The sequence below is a fragment of the Trichomycterus rosablanca genome, chromosome 12, assembly GCF_030014385.1.
Source record: "Trichomycterus rosablanca isolate fTriRos1 chromosome 12, fTriRos1.hap1, whole genome shotgun sequence".
Lineage (NCBI taxonomy): Eukaryota > Metazoa > Chordata > Actinopteri > Siluriformes > Trichomycteridae > Trichomycterus > Trichomycterus rosablanca.
The window spans coordinates 22,092,355-22,111,019 of NC_085999.1; the positions used below are offsets into that span (position 1 = coordinate 22,092,355).

General features: G+C 40.7%; 1 protein-coding gene across 1 annotated transcript in view; it reads right to left on the bottom strand.

Moving 5' to 3' along the window:
• Positions 1–285: 285 nt before the first annotated feature.
• pou2f1b (POU class 2 homeobox 1b) overlaps positions 286–18,665 on the bottom strand; it is a 156,378-nt gene continuing 137,998 nt past the window's right edge. The window contains exons 14-15 of the mRNA XM_063005372.1: positions 3,688–3,776; positions 286–578 (exon numbers count right to left, since the gene is read on the bottom strand). Of these exons, the coding sequence (XP_062861442.1) occupies positions 286–578; positions 3,688–3,776 (382 nt within the window). The remainder of the gene's footprint in view (positions 579–3,687; positions 3,777–18,665) is intronic.

Genomic DNA, 18,665 nt, shown 5'->3' on the forward strand with positions numbered 1-18,665 from the left:
GCTAGTGAAATGTCTATGCGTCACCATTTAAGCAAGCATACAACCAAGACACTGTTCATCTTACCGCTAGGTTAAGGTCTTTAGTAACGCGAACATTCATGAAGGTTGTTGCTGAAAAATCAAAGCAGGCAACAAGGTTCAAAAATCATTATCTTAAGTATAACATAGGAGAAGTTATATAAATAAAATAATACAAAGCCTCCTTTTGGTACATTTTTGGTGCTAGCAGGAAGATAAAATAATAATAATAAAAACGGAGCATGAGAAGGAGAATTGGTTTGGCCTTCATTGGGCCTTGGAGGCGGTACTGATGGTGGAGACAGCCACAGCTGCTGTAGTGGCAGAACTGTGCTGTGTGTCTGCAGTGACATGTAGGTTAAGAGCCGCAGCGGCACCAGCAGCTCCTGCGGCTGACACCAGGCTCACTGGATTGCTGGTGAGCAGTGACAGGTTCTGAGGGCTGAGGAAGAGTGGTGCTGTCACCAGGTTTGGGGTACTGCCAGAGCTGACATTTGCAAATAGAAAGTTCCCACTGCCATCCAAAGAAGTGATGGGCAGAGTCCCACTGGAGGTCAAAGCTATAAAGAAATTGAAAAGAAGATTAGCTTATTATTAGCTCATTATTTAACCTCTTTTATATTAGAGTGTTAATTAACCACTAGAGGATGGGTCCCTGCTGAGTCTGGTTTCTTCTAAGGTTTTTTTCTGTAATTTAAGGGAGTTTTTCCTTGCCACTGTCACCCCTGGCTTGCTCAACAGGGGGTTTTGCTCTGTCGGTCCGGGAATCTGTAAAATAAATTTGACCTGACTTGACAAGGTTCGAACTACTGCACAAAAAAGAATCCAAAAGCTAGTCCTGCATTTGGATGACCCCAAGACCTTTGAGCTAATAATCTGTGAAATGATGGGTTAAATGTGGAACTTCTTAGAATACATAGGTCCTGTTACATCTAGTGTAAAGTTAACACTGCATTCCACCATATGAACATCATACCAATAGTCAACCATGGTGGTGGCAGTGAGATGATCTGGATTTTAGAAAATCCTAAATATGATTTTGCCAGTCAGTTCATGACCTAAAGCTCAAGCAAGGTTTGGTTATGCAGCAGGACAACTATCCAGAGCACACAAGTACCACCTCTAAATAATTCAAAAGAAACAAAATTAAGGTTTTTGTGTGGTCGTCATAGTAGGCAGTTCATGCTCCAAAACCCTTCCATACTGCCAAATTAAAACTCAGCAGAAAAAAATGTGTGTTCACTTTTGTTGATTTTAATAGTTTAGGGTTTCTGTTCTCATATGATGTGTTTTAAAGTGTTACAATGTATTAAAAGAGAGATAGGTCAGGGCTGCAGTTAGAGGTCACTTTAGCACCTGCACTCTCTTTTAAAACCCAAGCTTTTGTAAAGTACTGAATGTGGTTTGTCATTAACTTGAGTATAGAAGCAGGACATTCCTTAAATATGGTGCCAAAATGGCAGCATATTTTGCTCAAAAATGTGTATGTACCCCTCAGCATTAAATGTAACTATAAGGTACCAATGCTATTAGAAACTTTGCTTTAGTAACAAAGGAAATAATTATTTTGCTCTTTAACCTGAAAACACAGTGTCCACTATTTTATTAAAAAATTAATAGCAGGACTTGTCCGACCACAACACACTCTTTTACTTTGTGTCACTTTATTGTTAATAAGCCTGAACCCAGTACAGTTGGCTGTATTTCTGAATGTTGTTATGTGGGTTATACCTTGCACACAAGTGAGTTAAAACTGCATTTGCATTTTGTAATTACAAAAGCATGTCAGTTTTTAATGCAGTGCCGCCTGAGAGATCAAAGGTCATGGGCATTCAATAAAGGTTCTGCTTTGTGAAACTCTGTGTTGCAGGTTTTAAACATAATGGTGCATTATAATATTAAAAAATGTCTTTAATGAAAACTGTTAAGATAATTTTGCCATCTCACTCACACTCACAGCATTAAAGAAGTACAATTAGCACAGTTTTGCTGAAAAGCTACCAGGTGAACTTAATGCTACACATACAGTGTATCACAAAAGTGAGTACACCCCTCACATTTCTGCAGATATTTAAGTATATCTTTTCATGGGACAACACTGACAAAATGACACTTTGACACAATGAAAAGTAGTCTGTGTGCAGCTTATATAACAGTGTAAATTTATTCTTAGCTCAAAATAACTCAATATACAGCCATTAATGTCTAAACCACCGGCAACAAAAGTGAGTACACCCCTTAGTGAAAGTTCCTGAAGTGTCAATATTTTATGTGGCCACCATTATTTCCCAGAACTGCCTTAACTCTCCTGGGCATGGAGTTTACCAGAGCTTCACAGGTTGCCACTGGAATGCTTTTCCACTCCTCCATGACGACATCACGGAGCTGGCGGATATTCGAGACTTTGCACTCCTCCACCTTCCGCTTGAGGATGCCCCAAAGATGTTCGATTGGGTTTAGGTCTGGAGACATGCTTGGCCAGTCCATCACCTTTACCATCAGCCTCTTCAATAAAGCAGTGGTCGTCTTAGAGGTGTGTTTGGGGTCATTATCATGCTGGAACACTGCCCTGCGACCCAGTTTCCGGAGGGAGGGGATCATGCTCTGCTCAGTATTTCACAGTACATATTGGAGTTCATGTGTCCCTCAATGAAATGTAACTCCCCAACACCTGCTGCACTCATGCAGCCCCAGACCATGGCATTCCCACCACCATGCTTGACTGTAGGCATGACACACTTATCTTTGTACTCCTCACCTGATTGCCGCCACACATGCTTGAGACCATCTGAACCAAACAAATTAATCTTGGTCTCATCAGACCATAGGACATGGTTCCAGTAATCCATGTCCTTTGTTGACATGTCTTCAGAAAACTGTTTGCGGGCTTTCTTGTGTAGAGACTTCAGAAGAGGCTTCCTTCTGGGGTGACAGCCATGCAGACCAATTTGATGTAGTGTGCGGCGTATGGTCTGAGCACTGACAGGCTGACCCCCCACCTTTTCAATCTCTGCAGCAATGCTGACAGCACTCCTGCGCCTATCTTTCAAAGACAGCAGTTGGATGTGACGCTGAGCACGTGCACTCAGCTTCTTTGGACGACCAACGCGAGGTCTGTTCTGAGTGGACCCTGCTCTTTTAAAACGCTGGATGATCTTGGCCACTGTGCTGCAGCTCAGTTTCAGGGTGTTGGCAATCTTCTTGTAGCCTTGGCCATCTTCATGTAGCGCAACAATTCGTCTTTTAAGATCCTCAGAGAGTTCTTTGCCATGAGGTGCCATGTTGGAACTTTCAGTGACCAGTATGAGAGAGTGTGAGAGCTGTACTACTAAATTGAACACACCTGCTCCCTATGCACACCTGAGACCTAGTAACACTAACAAATCACATGACATTTTGGAGGGAAAATGACAAGCAGTGCTCAATTTGGACATTTAGGGGTGTAGTCTCTTAGGGGTGTACTCACTTTTGTTGCCGGTGGTTTAGACATTAATGGCTGTATATTGAGTTATTTTGAGGGAAGAATAAATTTACACTGTTATATAAGCTGCACACAGACTACTTTTCATTGTGTCAAAGTGTCATTTTGTCAGTGTTGTCCCATGAAAAGATATACTTAAATATCTGCAGAAATGTGAGGGGTGTACTCACTTTTGTGATACACTGTACCTTGAATAGTGGCCAGGGTGCTGTTGCTCATCAGTGCTGGGCTCAATGCACTGCCAAGACCACTAGGAGCCAGACTCAGCAAAGCCCCACTAAACAGCATTCACAAACACATATGTTAACAAAAAATATTAACTTCCTAATTATATAAAAATTACTTAATTTATTTATGCAAATATGTTGAAAGAAATCTAAATTGGACACCAGAGCACTCACAGGAAAGCCAATGGACGAACAGGACATGCCAAACTCTTAACAAACATAACAGAAGCATCAAACCTATGTCCTTAGGACTTAAGTTGCTGTGTGGCACTCCCTTCACCAGCTGCGCCACTGTACTAACACTTTTCAACAATCTTGTTAAAACTTATTGTGTAGTTTTGAGTTACTTATTTAATTCTGTAAAATTAAGAATAAAAAACAAAAGTATTGTACTTTTAGGGATTTGTACAATTGTACAGATTGTAAGATTGTACAATTAGGGAAAGTTACATTTATTTTGACTTAATGTATTATTTCCTTGAGTGCATTAGCAGCCATAAAAGTATACAGAATAATTATGGCATTTTTTAAAATATCCAAACGCTAGTGCTTGCTTTCGAATGCCTTGCAATTTTGCAATCAATTTCTGTTGGAGATTACCGCTTACCTCTGCATTTACGCCACATGTGATATGTTGCAAAACCACTTTGTGCTAGCTGTCCAACTGAGCCATGAGCTTGAAAACACAATACTGCCTGACAGTTTTGACAGTTGCATTTTTTAAATGAAATGTATTTTAGTTTTAAGCAAAAAAAAAAAAGCTCTGGCAATGGTTGTCATTTGGAGATGTGAGAAAGAAAAAAATAAAATGGGTTAATAAAACTTTATTATTATTTTTTAAAACCATTTTCTTTTATCAAACCAAAAGATACAGAAACATCAACAGAGTAAAATACAGATTAACTCAATCAGCAATAGAGACTGCAAAATGTAAAAACAACCCCAAACACGAAAAAAAGGGGGTGGGGGGTGTCACGTGGGAGAGTAAGGACTCAAGTGCGGAGATTAACTTAAATAATAATTTTATTTTTTAAATGAAAAATTAAACACAAAACACAAAACAAAAACAAAACCAATAATGAACCCCGCTGGAGACCGCTGGGCGATGCAGGCAACGAAAACTGAAAAAGGAAAACAAAGATTAATGCAAGGCGCGAACCCGGGTCGCGCCGGTGCATGGCGGTTGTGTTGCCACCGCGCTAACGTAGCGCGGGTGAGGGGGTGTGTGTAGACGCTGAAGATAAAGCGCTAGGTATGAACCGGGTAATGGCGTTATAGCCGAGCGCTTGACGGCATCACCATCAGGCAGTTACTGAACCTACAGGCGCTGAAACATAAAGCGGTGGGTATGAACCGGGTAATGGCGTTATAGCCGAGCGCTTGACGGCATCACCATCAGGCAGTTACTGATCCCACTATCACTGAGAATAAAGCGGTGGGTGTAAACCGGGTAATGGCGTTATAGCCGAGCGCTTGACGGCATCACCATCAGGCAGTTACTGATCCCACTATCGCTGAGAATAAAGCGGTGGGTGTAAACCGGGTAATGGCGTTATAGCCGAGCGCTTGACGGCATCACCATCAGGCAGTTACTAATCCCACTATCGCTGAGAATAAAGCGGTGGGTGTAAACCGGGTAATGGCGTTATAGCCGAGCGCTTGACGGCATCACCATCAGGCAGTTACTAATCCCACTATCACTGAGAATAAAGCGGTGGATGTAAACCGGGTAATGGCGTTATAGCCGAGCGCTTGACGGCATCACCATCAGGCAGTTACTGATCCCACTATCGCTGAGAATAAAGCGGTGGGTGTAAACCGGGTAATGGCGTTATAGCCGAGCGCTTGACGGCATCACCATCAGGCAGTTACTAATCCCACTATCGCTGAAAATAAAGCGGTGGGTGTAAACCGGGTAATGGCGTTATAGCCGAGCGCTTGACGGCATCACCATCAGGCAGTTACTAACCCACCAAGCTGAAAGCGCTAAGGCACTACAGCAATATGACACGGGAGTTAAGGACTCCCGGACATCAATAGCCCCCCGCACGGCGGTGGGCTACGGGAAGGACGCGATCGGCGTGGCTTCGCTGAAGGTTGCAGCTAATGAAGTTCGCCGATCTGAAAAGAGAAGAAAAGAACAAATCAGTTAGACAACCTCAGAAGTGCGGATTCGAACCGGGGATGTTGACGCGAGAGCCGAACACTTAACGGCCTCGCCATCCAGCGGTTACGAAACCAAATGACCACTTAAGATGAGAGGTTAATGCGGATACGGCTGCAAGCGCTATCGCTTGCTGTTTAGCAGCACCGCTAACGCTAACCGAATAAAGAAAAGGCAGCACGAGGGCTGCACGGCGTCGCACCACGCTAAAGCAATAGGCTAAATAAAGATGTTACCTCGACCTTGCAGTCTACACACCCTAATGGCACATGCCACCAGGGGATACCGTCTGACCTATGAAAGCGTGGATGCGCTGCCACCAGAGAACTGAAAAAACAAACAAAAGAAACAAAAGCAGACAAAAGGTGCGACACCCGCTGCTGTGCAGAGCTGGCTTAAGTAAGCCAGCCCACAGCTGCAGGCAATTCGCCCTAATTGGAAGGCCTATTATTTAAGGCCTTCCTCTACTGAGCTCTGTAAGGCTCTGTGACATCAGGGAAGAGTGGTAAGTACCACTGACGCCACAGAACCTTACAGGGGGTGGTAGTGAGGGACAACCAGACATCTCTCTCCTAGTCTGAAATAATACAATGTTCCTTAATAGTATTAAGGACAGGCGACCAAGTTTTATAGAATGTGTGTAGAGACCCCAATCTGTAAGCCGGTAGCTTTTCCAGTTTGATGTTGGCCAAGAGCTCCTGGAGCCACCAGTTCTGGGTAGGCGGAGAGCAGAGTTTCCATCTCAGGAGAATGGCGCATCTGGCCAAAAGGGTACTGAAGGCCATTACCTGCTGTTTTGTAGCTGGGATCTGAGAATCCAGAGAAACCCCAAACAGCACCAAAATAGGACATGGGTCCAAAGTAAATTCTAGGCTAAGCATTTTGAAAATTTCAGTCCAGAAGAGCGACAATTTGGAGCAGGACCAAAACATGTTTGGATTATCTGCTGGTGAGTAGCCGCATCTGGGGCATGCATCACTGGTGAGGTGCAGTCTGTGTAGTACTTTAAATTGTAGTAGGCAGTGTCTAGCGCAGATGGATGATGAATGTACCCTTTTTAAAATAAGAGCCCACTGACATTCAGTAATAGATACACCTAGATCCCGTTCCCAAAATATTTTCTGAGAATTAGTAGGAACTGAAGAGCCAATTAAATTATAAATGGTGGAAATTAACTTTACTTGAGCTGGGTCAAGGGTGAGCAGATGATCAATTTTGGATTCAAGTGGGTGATTGGGAAAGTGTCTAATCTGGAAGAAGTGAAATAGATAGCTTTTGGGTAGATCAAACTTTGCAATCAAATCCGAGAATGACAAAAAAAACTCTTTCCTTCTGCATACAGGTAATTAATGGTTGTAATGTCCTTCTCAGACAATTTAAGCTGTATCCATGGCAGGCCATTACTGGAGGAATAACCCTTGGTCCAATATTACACGCCCAGTAGTAGTGGCAAAAATGTGGTAAGGCCAATCCCCCATCAGACTTCTGAAGCTGAAGAGATTCTATTCAATTCAATCCAATTTAGGCGCGGAGGTTTATTACTTCAAATAAAGTATGCTGTCCAATCTGGTTAAAAAAAGCTTTATTTAACTGTGTTAAATAATGTGAATGTGTTGGCACAAGTACAAAAAATGTTTCATCTTAATCAAATTAATGCATCCAATAAGTGACAAAGGAAAAGAGGCCCATCTATCTATGTAAGATACAGCCGTATCAAGCAAGGGCAAAACATTTTCTTTGAACAGGTCTGTAAGTGGCTTGGTAAAAGTGATACCCAATTATTTAAATTTCGTGTTTGCTAATTTGAAAGGAAAGAAAGTCAGAGGGATAGACAATGCTGCTATATTGACTGGGAAAAGTTTACTTTTTTGGAGGTTTAATTTGTAGCCCGGCAGACTGCCAAACAGTTGTAATATGTCTAATATTGATGGAGGGAAGACGTAAGATTGGAAATATATAAGAAAAGATCAGCATATAGTGAAAGTTTAAGGACCAAGTTAAAACGTGTGATCCCTTCAAAACCTTGATGTTGGCGTAACCAGATAGCCAAAGGTTCTATTGCCAAGCTAAACAATAAAAGAGAAAGAGGGCAGCCCTGTCGTGTGCAATGCTGAAGAGGAAAGGGAGGTAAAGGAATACCGTTCCGAGTGTAAATGGAGGCAGTTGGAGCGGAGTTTAAAAGACGGACTCAGAATATAAACCTAGGGCCACAGCCAAATTTGTTCAAAACGTGAAACAAGTAATCCCACTCCACTCTGTCGAAAGCCTTCTCAGCATCTAGAGACACCACAACTTTGGAAGTGTCAAAGAAGTGTTGGCTGGATTGTCTTAGTAGTATTTAAACTTTTTGTGTTGTTAGAAGTTCATATTCTGATTGAAGCTGAAGGCATTTCTTGTAAGGGGAGCACTCACAAAAATGATTTAGTGAAGTTTAATTTAATCAATTAAATCATGTTCAACTAACTTACAATAAATGTCATTGTTGATTTAAATAGTTTTATTCAAGTTGAACTGATGTACGTCTACCTTTGTGTAAAATTGTATTTCACACAAAGTGATTTAATTAAGTTAAATCAGCTGGGCATGCTGTCTGCTCATGTGCGTGTAGGCGAACATAACGTGATGACGTCACGGTACTGGCGGCAAAAGGATTCAGATTTCTCGGTTCCCTACCATTTTTTTTTCATGCCCCTAAGTATTCAGTAACACTAGTTAGTTAAAAAGAGCTTGGATATGTTATTAGATATCATGTTCGCTTGTATCAAAACTAGGCTCTTTGTCTCTATAAAATAGCTATACTCTAAAATATTATTAAAGTTTGGGAAGGGAATCAGCACTTTATCAAATGGGTAGTTCCGGTCCTAAAATGTGATGACTTTACTTATAAAACTATTAAATAATAAAAACCATTACTCAGACAAATCTTTGGACTTGTGTTGCTTAATAAATTGTTAATAATACATTACATTATTTATTAAGCACTGGTGTTTATCTTATTGTTTTTATCCCCGTTTTATAAAAACAATGTCACTTGAGGCCGTGCGTAGTGATTTTATCACAGTGCGGTGTTAGGAGCAAGAAGAAAGTGTTTTTCGCCTGCAGCTTCGGAGCTGCACGTTCTCCTGCTACCATGCTTTCAGGAGTCATGCTGAGCATGCGCATGAATTTGAAAAGTCTCCAAGATGAATACCAGACATGTCAACGTCAAATAAAGCACTGGATCTTTTCTAAAAATATTGAAAGGTAGAAAGGTGCATAACCAAAGTTTCCTTTGCTCAGCCTACAATAGATTTGCAAATCCCATTTTCTTTTTTTAAAAACTTCAGTTGCTGTCTGTTTTTCTTAAAGGCACCTCTTCAAAAAAATCATTCACCTGTTGGACATGTGGTTTACTGTCTAGGCCAGTGAAATAGGTAAGTTAATTACAATATGAAAAATTTCAACAAATTAAAATTGTCAACTGAATGTAACTGAAATTATTATTTTTTTCTACCCTAGGTATGCATGTGGCATTGCAAAGACTGCAATACAACCACAAGATTTCAATTATTAAAACATCCTCATTTTGGCCGTCAGCAGCCATATCCATGTACATATTTAGATTGTCCATGTACTTTTAAATCATGGAATGCACTTCGTTCTCATCTTTGCCGAGGTCATGCAAAGCAGATATCGACAGAATTAACTAATTTTAACTGTCATGTGTGCTTGTGCCATGAAATTGGTAATGAAAGAGATCATTTTGGCCATATAAATGCACATCTCAAGAAGCATGAAACTGTAATTTGTATGTTCAAGGGCTGTGCTTTTCAAACTAACATTTATGGTACACTTAAATCGCATAAAAACAGAAAGTGTCACACTGCTGGCCTCGGTGTGCTCGTGTGTGCCACGCCCCTCTTCTCGGTGAGCACACTCACTCCTGCCATGCCTCACTCCTGATTGGTCCCCCTGAGCAATCAGCCCCAGCTGATCCTAATCAGGGACCTTTTATAAGGAGAGCTGAGGAACAGGCTGGCAGGGGTTATTTTGGTTTATGGTGGTTATTTTTGACTTGTTTGTGTTGGACTTCCTCAGGTGATTACTTTGGTTTCTTTGGACTCTGGTTTGCTCTATGTTTCTTGCATTTGTTTGTAGTCAGTTCCTAGTTTGTGTTCCTAGCCTGTGTTTAGCCAGTGTTCCTAGCCTGTGTTTAGCCAGTGTTCCTAGCCTGTGTTTAGCCAATGTTCCTAGCTTATGATTAGCCAGTGTTCCTAGCCTGTGTTTAGCCAGTGTTCCTAGCCTGTGTTTAGCCAGTGTTCCTAGCCTGTGTTTAGCCAGTGTTCCTAGCCTGTGTTTAGCCAGTGTTCCTAGCCTGTGTTTAGCCAGTGTTCCTAGCCTGTGTTTAGCCAGTGTTCCTAGCCTGTGTTTAGCCAGTGTTCCTAGCCTGTGTTTAGCCAGTGTTCCTAGCCTGTGTTTAGCCAGTGTTCCTAGCCTGTGTTTCGCCAATGTTCCTAGCTTATGTTTAGCCTATGTTCCTAACCCGTGTTTAGTCTGTATCCCTAGTTTATATTCCCAGTCTGTGTTCCCAGTCCGTGTACCTAGTTCATGTTCCATACTCTTGTCATTCCCTTGTTTAAGCCTTTAATAAATATCTTGCCTTACATCTCTGCGTGTGTGTCCGCCCCCTTTGTCTTGTCTTTGTCTAGTCCTTAGCCCCACCGTGACAGAAAGCACCATTTGCATTGTTTCAGCGACTTTAAACCTGGAGTTAATTAATTGAAAATTCCCAGATTGTATCAGAAGTCTGTTGAGGAAACTCCTGCTGAACATTTAGATGTCCAAAACAATGTCCAACAATATATAGAATGTACAGAGAATTAGCAAATAACAATAGGACAGAAGTTTGCAGCACTTCTGTTGAAGTTGGAAAACATTTTCCATATCCCTAGCAAAGCTCTTGATGAGTTTCTTTAAGAATGGCACTTTTTAGTAAGCTCTGCCTCTGTGCCAGTGTCAAAAAGCATTATTAGTGAAATTTTCAAAAAAAAACCTCATTCTTGAACAGTCAGTAATGATGAAATTGCTGTTGCAGTGTGCTCTAATCCTTTGATAAAAACAGTAGGTGATGATGGGATACTTAACACTGCTTTTAAACATAAGAAATATTACATAGAGAAATTCAGAGTTGTTCAACCAATAGAATATATATTAGATAAAACAAACACACATATCAGTATGTACCTTTACTGCAGTTGCTGCAGCAGCTTTTAAGTCACAAACAAGTACTTGATAAAGTCATTAAAAACTGTAGAAAACGGCAAAATGTAAGTGAACCAAAGTCATATGAGGATGGGCTATATTTTAAATGAAATAAATTTCTGTCTGAAGGAGAATTAAGAATTTCTGTGACTTTGGATGTTGATGATTTTGAGATTTGCAACCCACTAGGTACATCTCGCAAAAAGCACAAACTTTGTGGAATATACTGGGTTTTAAGCAACTTGCCACCAGGGTCGCATTCATCTGTATCATCCATTTATTATCCTTCATTGTCTTATGCAACAGTGTCTATGTCAGGGGTGTCAAACTCACGGCCCGCGGGCCAGATCCGGCCCGCCACGTCATTTTATGTGGCCCGCGAGAGCTTAAACGACTGTATGATTGTTGTTTTGGTTCGAGTCGTTACAGAGACGCGCTTATAATTTAATGGGAGTCCTGCGCCTTTAAGTACAACTGGCGACATCGTAGTCATGGCAACTAACTTTGACCTCGCTGAGTAGCCATGTGACTTTTACTGCAAAAGAACGCGAAGTAGCGTAGTCAATAACGTAAACAATAATAAATAAATACAGATAATTATCTTGCAATATAATACAGAAGCATCGTCTGTAAGTAGTGGCGTTTATATTCTCAGTTGTTTGTAAATGTTTAGTGAGTATATCACAGCGTTTTAGTTACAAATTTACCGTAATTAAATACAATTGTTACCGTTACTATAGCAATTAGTATCTTTACACTAAATGCTAACTCGTTAGCGCTATTTTACGTTTGGTTAAAGCTCATATTGTACCAGATGTAACACTTGACTACAGCTGTGTGCTTTTACTGTATTAAGTTCTTTATTGTTTTTATTGTTTGTATTTTTACTTTATTTTGATGCACACAGTGTATCACACAGCTGGGAAGCAAATAAAACCGACTGTGTTCTGAAGAGAGCTGTCTGTCTGTGTCTGTCTGTCTGTCTAGCTGGGAAAGGGGGATAAACTATTAGTGAGGGCAGAATGATTGTCTTAAAAATACACTGTAAAATCCTAAACAAACTGCATCTTTCAACATGCAGGCTGATTTTGTGACCTGCAAAGTGACACATCCCGCCAGTAGATGATGTTACACATATTTACACATGATCCTCAAATGTACAAGAAGATAATTAAGAAAATTAAGCACAAGTTTGTGCTTCAGGAAGAAAAACCGGTGCGTCTCTTGTGTTATGAGGCCGTGTCTGTGGTAAAGTAGGACAATATAAATGCAGAATTTAGCCTCCAAGAAAAACAACAGACTGCAATCACAGCAGAATACGTTACAATCGGCCCTTTGAGGGCCACCATAATGCTGATGTGGCCCTCGGTGAAAATGAGTTTGACACCCCTGGTCTATGTGAAAACCTATGGCTATGAGAAAGTGCTGGAACCTCTTATTCAGGACCTTGTGACCTTGGAAGACCATGGAATTTTCATCCCATAGTTAGGATGGTACAGTACAGTGTGTAATGGCTGATAATCTTGGTGCCCATGGGCTAGCTGGATTTGTGCTCCTGTATCTTAACTGAAAGGCTTTCACATTTTGATGTTACAACAGGCTATCCCCCAGATATATTACATGATTATTTGAAGGTATTGTACCACTAGAGCTTGCGCTCTGCCTAGGAAAGCTTATTTCAAAGAAATATTTCACGCTTGACAGCTTAAATGAGAGAATTCTGCACTTTCCTTACAAGTGGGATGATAAGACTAATCGGCCACATGTGGTTCCATGCACATTTTTGAGCAAAAAGTCAATAGGTGGCAATGCAGTTGCGAATTGGACTCTCCTGAGATTACTACCATTCATGGTTGGGCCCTTCATACCTGAAGGTGAGCCTGCTTGGCAGCTAATCTTGATTCTAAAAGAGATTGTTGAACTTGTAGTTGCCCACATTCACACTGAATAGTCCATTGCATACCTTGACTGTAAGATCACTGATCACAGGCCAAGGGCTATTTCCAGGCCAAAAGCTGATGCCAAAGCATCATTATTTAGAGCATTATCCGCAGATGATACAATGCTTTGGTCCTCTTTCTGGTCTTTGGACAATGAGATTTGAGGCAAAACACAGCTTTTTCAAGCAAGTGTTTTAAAAACATTGCTCTTTCGTTAGCAACTAAACATCAGTTAATGATTGGGCAAATCATAAAGAGGCTGCATTTGAAGCCTCAGGTGTCTCAACAGTTCACATTGAAGTAATGAAAGATGAGATAACACTGGCTATTAGAAAGAAATACCCAAATGTGTCAGAGATCAATTTGGCCAAAAAAGTGTCTAGCAATGGTATTATTTATAGAAATGGAATGGTTGTTATTTATGGAACTGTTGATGGACTGCCTGAATATGGTGAGATAATCAGGATCTGCATTTTGGAGAGTACCTTAAGTTTTATTGTCAGGAGATTCTCTTCCTGGTTTAGGGAGCATTACCAGGCTTTTGAACTACACCCATGTCCAACTAGTGAGGTGTTTCTGGACCCACTCGGATGGTAACCCTTAAAAGACATCCTTACTTGAAAGGTGGGTGGTCTTCAGTAAAGTAAGATTTAAGATTTATTTTCTAGTACCAACCTATTGTGTCATGTCAAATGGCCACCAGTAGCACTGAAGGTTTAATATTTTGCTTCCTAAACTGAACTGTCCCAAAATACAAGCAAACTTTCATTTAATATCTGGATGCAGTTTGACTTGTGGGATGTTTTAGGGGTGTATTTTTAGCAGACTCTTCTACTCTTTATTTGCTAATTTAGCCCCACAGCACCAAGGTTACAGTAAATATTAAACATTTTTTGGACAGTCGTGACTTGGCTAATTGGTTAAAACTACATTCCTTTAAACCAGTGTTTCTCAAAGCAGTCCTTGGATCCACCACACAGTTCCACATTTTAGCTCTAATCTACTGTGTTGGGACAGGGGATAGAGCAAAAATGTGGAAACACCAGGTGGGCCCAGAGAATTGGGTTGAGAAACAGTACTGTAGGTGATGCAGGCTTTTGGTTACTGTTGCTACTGAACAGTATGCTTCTGTATGCTTCTCTAGAATCAATGCATCAATTCACTCTGAACACTTTTAGATTTATACAGTGTCATTTCTGATTATGCTTACCCTGTTTTGTTTGGTTTTCTCTCAGACTAAAACATTCTGGAGATGGCTGATCCAATTAAGCTGTGTGTGATACTTGATGAAAACAATGTTGAAAAGTTGGTTCTTTACTCTGGAATGCCTAGTTCTGTGGAGGACCTGTCTCAAGAGATCAAAAGACATTTCACTATTGATGGAGACATAAGACTCCAGTACATGGACAGTGATTTTGGAAATGAGTTTGTTAACTTGAATTTAATAAGTGATATTCAAGACAAGAGCACAGTGAAGGTACTCTACTTGGCAAGGGTGGAGATGACTTGTCCTAGTGACAGCCAAAGCACTGAGGACTCAACTGTGTTGTTGTCATTCCCTGAATCCGCTACAACCAGATCTCCTTGGCCTAGAGAGTTCCCAATCCCACTGTTCTCGTTTGATGCAGAGATGCAGCTTGAAAGAGGAAATCAGGCATTTCAAACAGATGGAACGCTCGTGGTTCCCAGTCCAAAGCTTAAATCTAAAATCTTAGAAAGTTTAGCTGAGCAGATTATGCAGTTTCGGGCATATCCTTCAAACTTAGATTTGGAGGCTGTTGCAGAAGCATAAAACACTCATGTTTAAGAGAACGGAATTCTGCTTGTGGATTTTATGGGTGGAAAATAAGCTTGAAATACAAGATGGCCAATTATAGAACAAAGTTAAGAAACCGAGGATGCCCTAAGCATCAATTCCCTCAAGCACAAACCTGCTGATAAATGCCAAGCTGCCCACGATGTCAAAAAACCAAGAAGGGCAGAGGTAAAAATTTTTCCCAGTTTCCCACTTGAACAGGAAAGACTCGAACTAATAACTGAAGCCAAGAAAAGAAAAGAATGAATGAGTTGTCAAAGACAAGATGGCAAAAACCTTTGTTCATAGAAGGCTGGAAGTGGTACAAGATAAACCCATGGTTGCAGAATTCAAGGCTAGATGGCCAGCATTGTTCACTTTGAGTGAGGTAAGTTATACATACAACTGTATAAAACTCCTGTTCACAGCCACATTGGTTGTTGTTGAGTCTTACATTTACATGTGAAAATGGTAATCAGACAAATTAGTTCACTGTATAAATCAAGAATAAAGCTGTTTACTGATATGGTAAACTTTGATGTTTCAGCTGAATACAGAGTTTTTAAAGAATCACAACAGTTCCTCTCTAGTCCTCTCTAAGGTTCCTGTCTCAGCTTGACAGTTATTCTAATCGATTTATAAAGATGTTCAAAAAGAAAAGTGGCTCTACAGGACAGGCACTCAAGACCATCTTGGCAGGCAATAAGGGAGAGGTACAGTATGTGCTTAAAGTTGGAGCATCTGCGACCCATGACATAAATAAACAAAGGTGATTTTCAGAGGGGTGGGATTGCTCTAATGAGGGCCCTGTGTGACGTAGATATCAGTGGCGGCTGCTGGTCTTTCAAAGAGGGGAAACTCATTGTCGACTTACATCATAAAATTTGTCAATTTATTTATACATATATTCTGCCCTCCGTTCCTTTTCAAGAAAATGGCCTGAAATGGGTTGCAGTTTGTCTTTCGACTTCACTCGCAAAATCCGCGATGGTACTGAAGCTCCCAGTGATTCAGTGAAGGTGTAGATCTCAAAATAGCTGTCAATCAAAACGGGATTCAGCCTTTCAACTGATCCTCCAATCATCTTGCAGAAGCTCAGCGTCCAGACCCGCCCACAGCTCCATTCACCCCCAGAGACGCTCAGCATCCGGGGCCGGGACAAAATCGTGGCATTTATCCAATGACTGGCGAGTTTCAAAGCAATGAAAAAAACCTTTCCATGCAGTCCCATTGAAGTGAATAGACACTCAGCTTCTGCGGGCAAATGCATTGACGCTAAGGGAATGTATGAGCAGTTTGAGTCAGTCGATTTGTGATAAGTAAATGATTCTGAACGAACTCGTCTTCGAGATGAACGTGTTCTATTGCATTTGTAGTCAATGAAATGTTAACACAACTGTACATATTTGACCATTTAATTTTTGACATTTTAGGGGAATCTGAGCTTCCCCTGCAGTCTTAGAAAAATCGCCACTGGTAGATATGTCTGCAAACTCAGAACGACTGGTTGAATCCCATGTTTTCTTTTCTAGTTAACCCACACAAAATTGACTGGGTGGTTTCATTTTAAAGTCTATGGGTTGTTAGGCTGTCCAGATACACAAATGACTACACAAAAACTGAACAAAAAATATGGAACCTTTTCCATATGTCCCCTTCAATTAAAGTACTTTTTTCTGAGAAGAAAAATTCAAGCCAATTATTGTGGAGGGTAATGTCTATGTAAAAATGTGGTGTGTGTCCTTCAGGATGACAGCATTGAATGCAAAAGAGAATGTGTCTTGAAAGGACTTTGCATCTATCTGAAGAGTACCTGGTATGTACATTAAATAGCAATTGTTTTTTTTACTCATTGTAAGGGGCTAGCACTGTATACCCCATGTTGTCAGTGTATTTGGTACATATGCACTTGTAAAAGCTCATCCAATAATATTGACTGTATTACATTATTTTTCAGCCACTCATTACTACATCCTTAAATGGAAAGGAACCTTGGGGCCACTGCTGGCCAGATATTATTTAGGTGGGGGAACATTTTGTTTTTAGTTCAGTTAAACTAATTAAAGTAACTTTTATTTAAATACAGAATTAAATTAAAATTGCTCATATATATTATTTTAACACAACACATTTGGATTAATTTGAGACAACTAATTTAAACTGTGTTCATTTTAATCAAATACATTTCATTAGTAGTAACTGAAAAGCTTGTTCAATTTACATGAATATGGCACATAATGTGGTTGGGATTAAATAATTGAACAATTTAAACAAAACATATAATTTTTAATTACCATTTACTTAATTAAATTACGTGGAACCTGTTGACATGATAATATTAATTAAATTCAGTGATTCATTTTCACTGAGGGTGAGGCCCACAAGGCATAAGCAGTATCCACATAATGCAGTTCATCTAAAAACAAAACATTGTGGCTTGCAGAAATTACTCTGTAGACCTGAACATGAATATCATACCAAAATCACCTTAAACTGGGTAGAAACTAGTAACTGTCAATAGAAACACAATCCATCAGATAATCCACAAAGTTAAATCAGTTTATCTGGACACAAGTTTGTTGTAGAGATACATTTCGTCACTCATTCAAATTACTTCTTTAGTCTGAGCTGGTGGTGACTACCCCAACCTTATATGCAGTTGATTTGCATAACGACCGATCACCACCGATTGCATAACAATGAAACCCGGTGATTAGGTCCATATGCAAATGACAATGACCATTAATTACAATGGCCATGTGTGCCTTTCACATATGCTTGGGGTACAGCTCCTATCACGGCAGATGTACTCTCAGGCCCCCCCTCGGTTCAGGAATGGTTGTTCCCTCTTCACATAGATGGCCTCTTTGACTACCCATTCAAATCCTTTTTGTCAAGGATCTGCACATCTTTATCATTAAATGGGTGACCGCTAACTTGCAGGTGAGTGTAAACTGTCGATCATTCGTTTCGCAAGTGGTTGTTCAGTTTCCCCAATGTACAGTTCCCGGCAATCCTCCCGGCACCTAACAGCATACATTTCGCTACTCTGTTTGTGTCAAGGGACCCGGTCCTTAGGGTAAACTAATTTCTGGCATAGCGTGTTTTGGGGGTTGAAAGCAACTGAAACACGGTGTTTGGAGTATATCCGTCTTAATTGTTCTGATGCTCCCGCCACATACGGAATCACCACTGGTGTCGTCTACATATCTGAACCCAGGACTCGGTGGTGTCCTAGAGTAGGACTTTAGTGCCTTCTTTTCCACTTCCTCCATGTACAGGTTTGCAACAATAGGTGAGACTGGGGACCGCACAGCACACCCATGTTTCTGTTTGTAGAACTGCCCCATGTACATAAAGTAGGTGGACTGAAGACACAGTTCTAGGAGTGCGCACACCGGGTCTGTGGTAAGGATGGAACTTTTGCTCAGAGTGGGGTCGCCTTGTAGTTTCCTACGGACTACCTCCACTACCTCAGCAACCGGAACGCATGTGAAGAGGGATGTAACATCATACGAGACCATTGTTTCATCCATCTCCATAATGACGCCCTTCACCTTGTCCACAAAATCCATGGTGTTCTGAATGTGATGTTCCGTGCTACCTACCAATGAGTTGAGAATCGATGCCAGAAACCTAGCAATGTTATAAGTCACAGAGTTAATCATACAAACAATGGGCCATAAAGGTACATTCTGTTTGTGTATCTTAGGTAACCCATACAGACTAGGTGTAGCCTCCCCCGGATTTAATTTGTAGTACAAAGCTCTGTCAATAACATTGTTCTGTTTTAAACGTC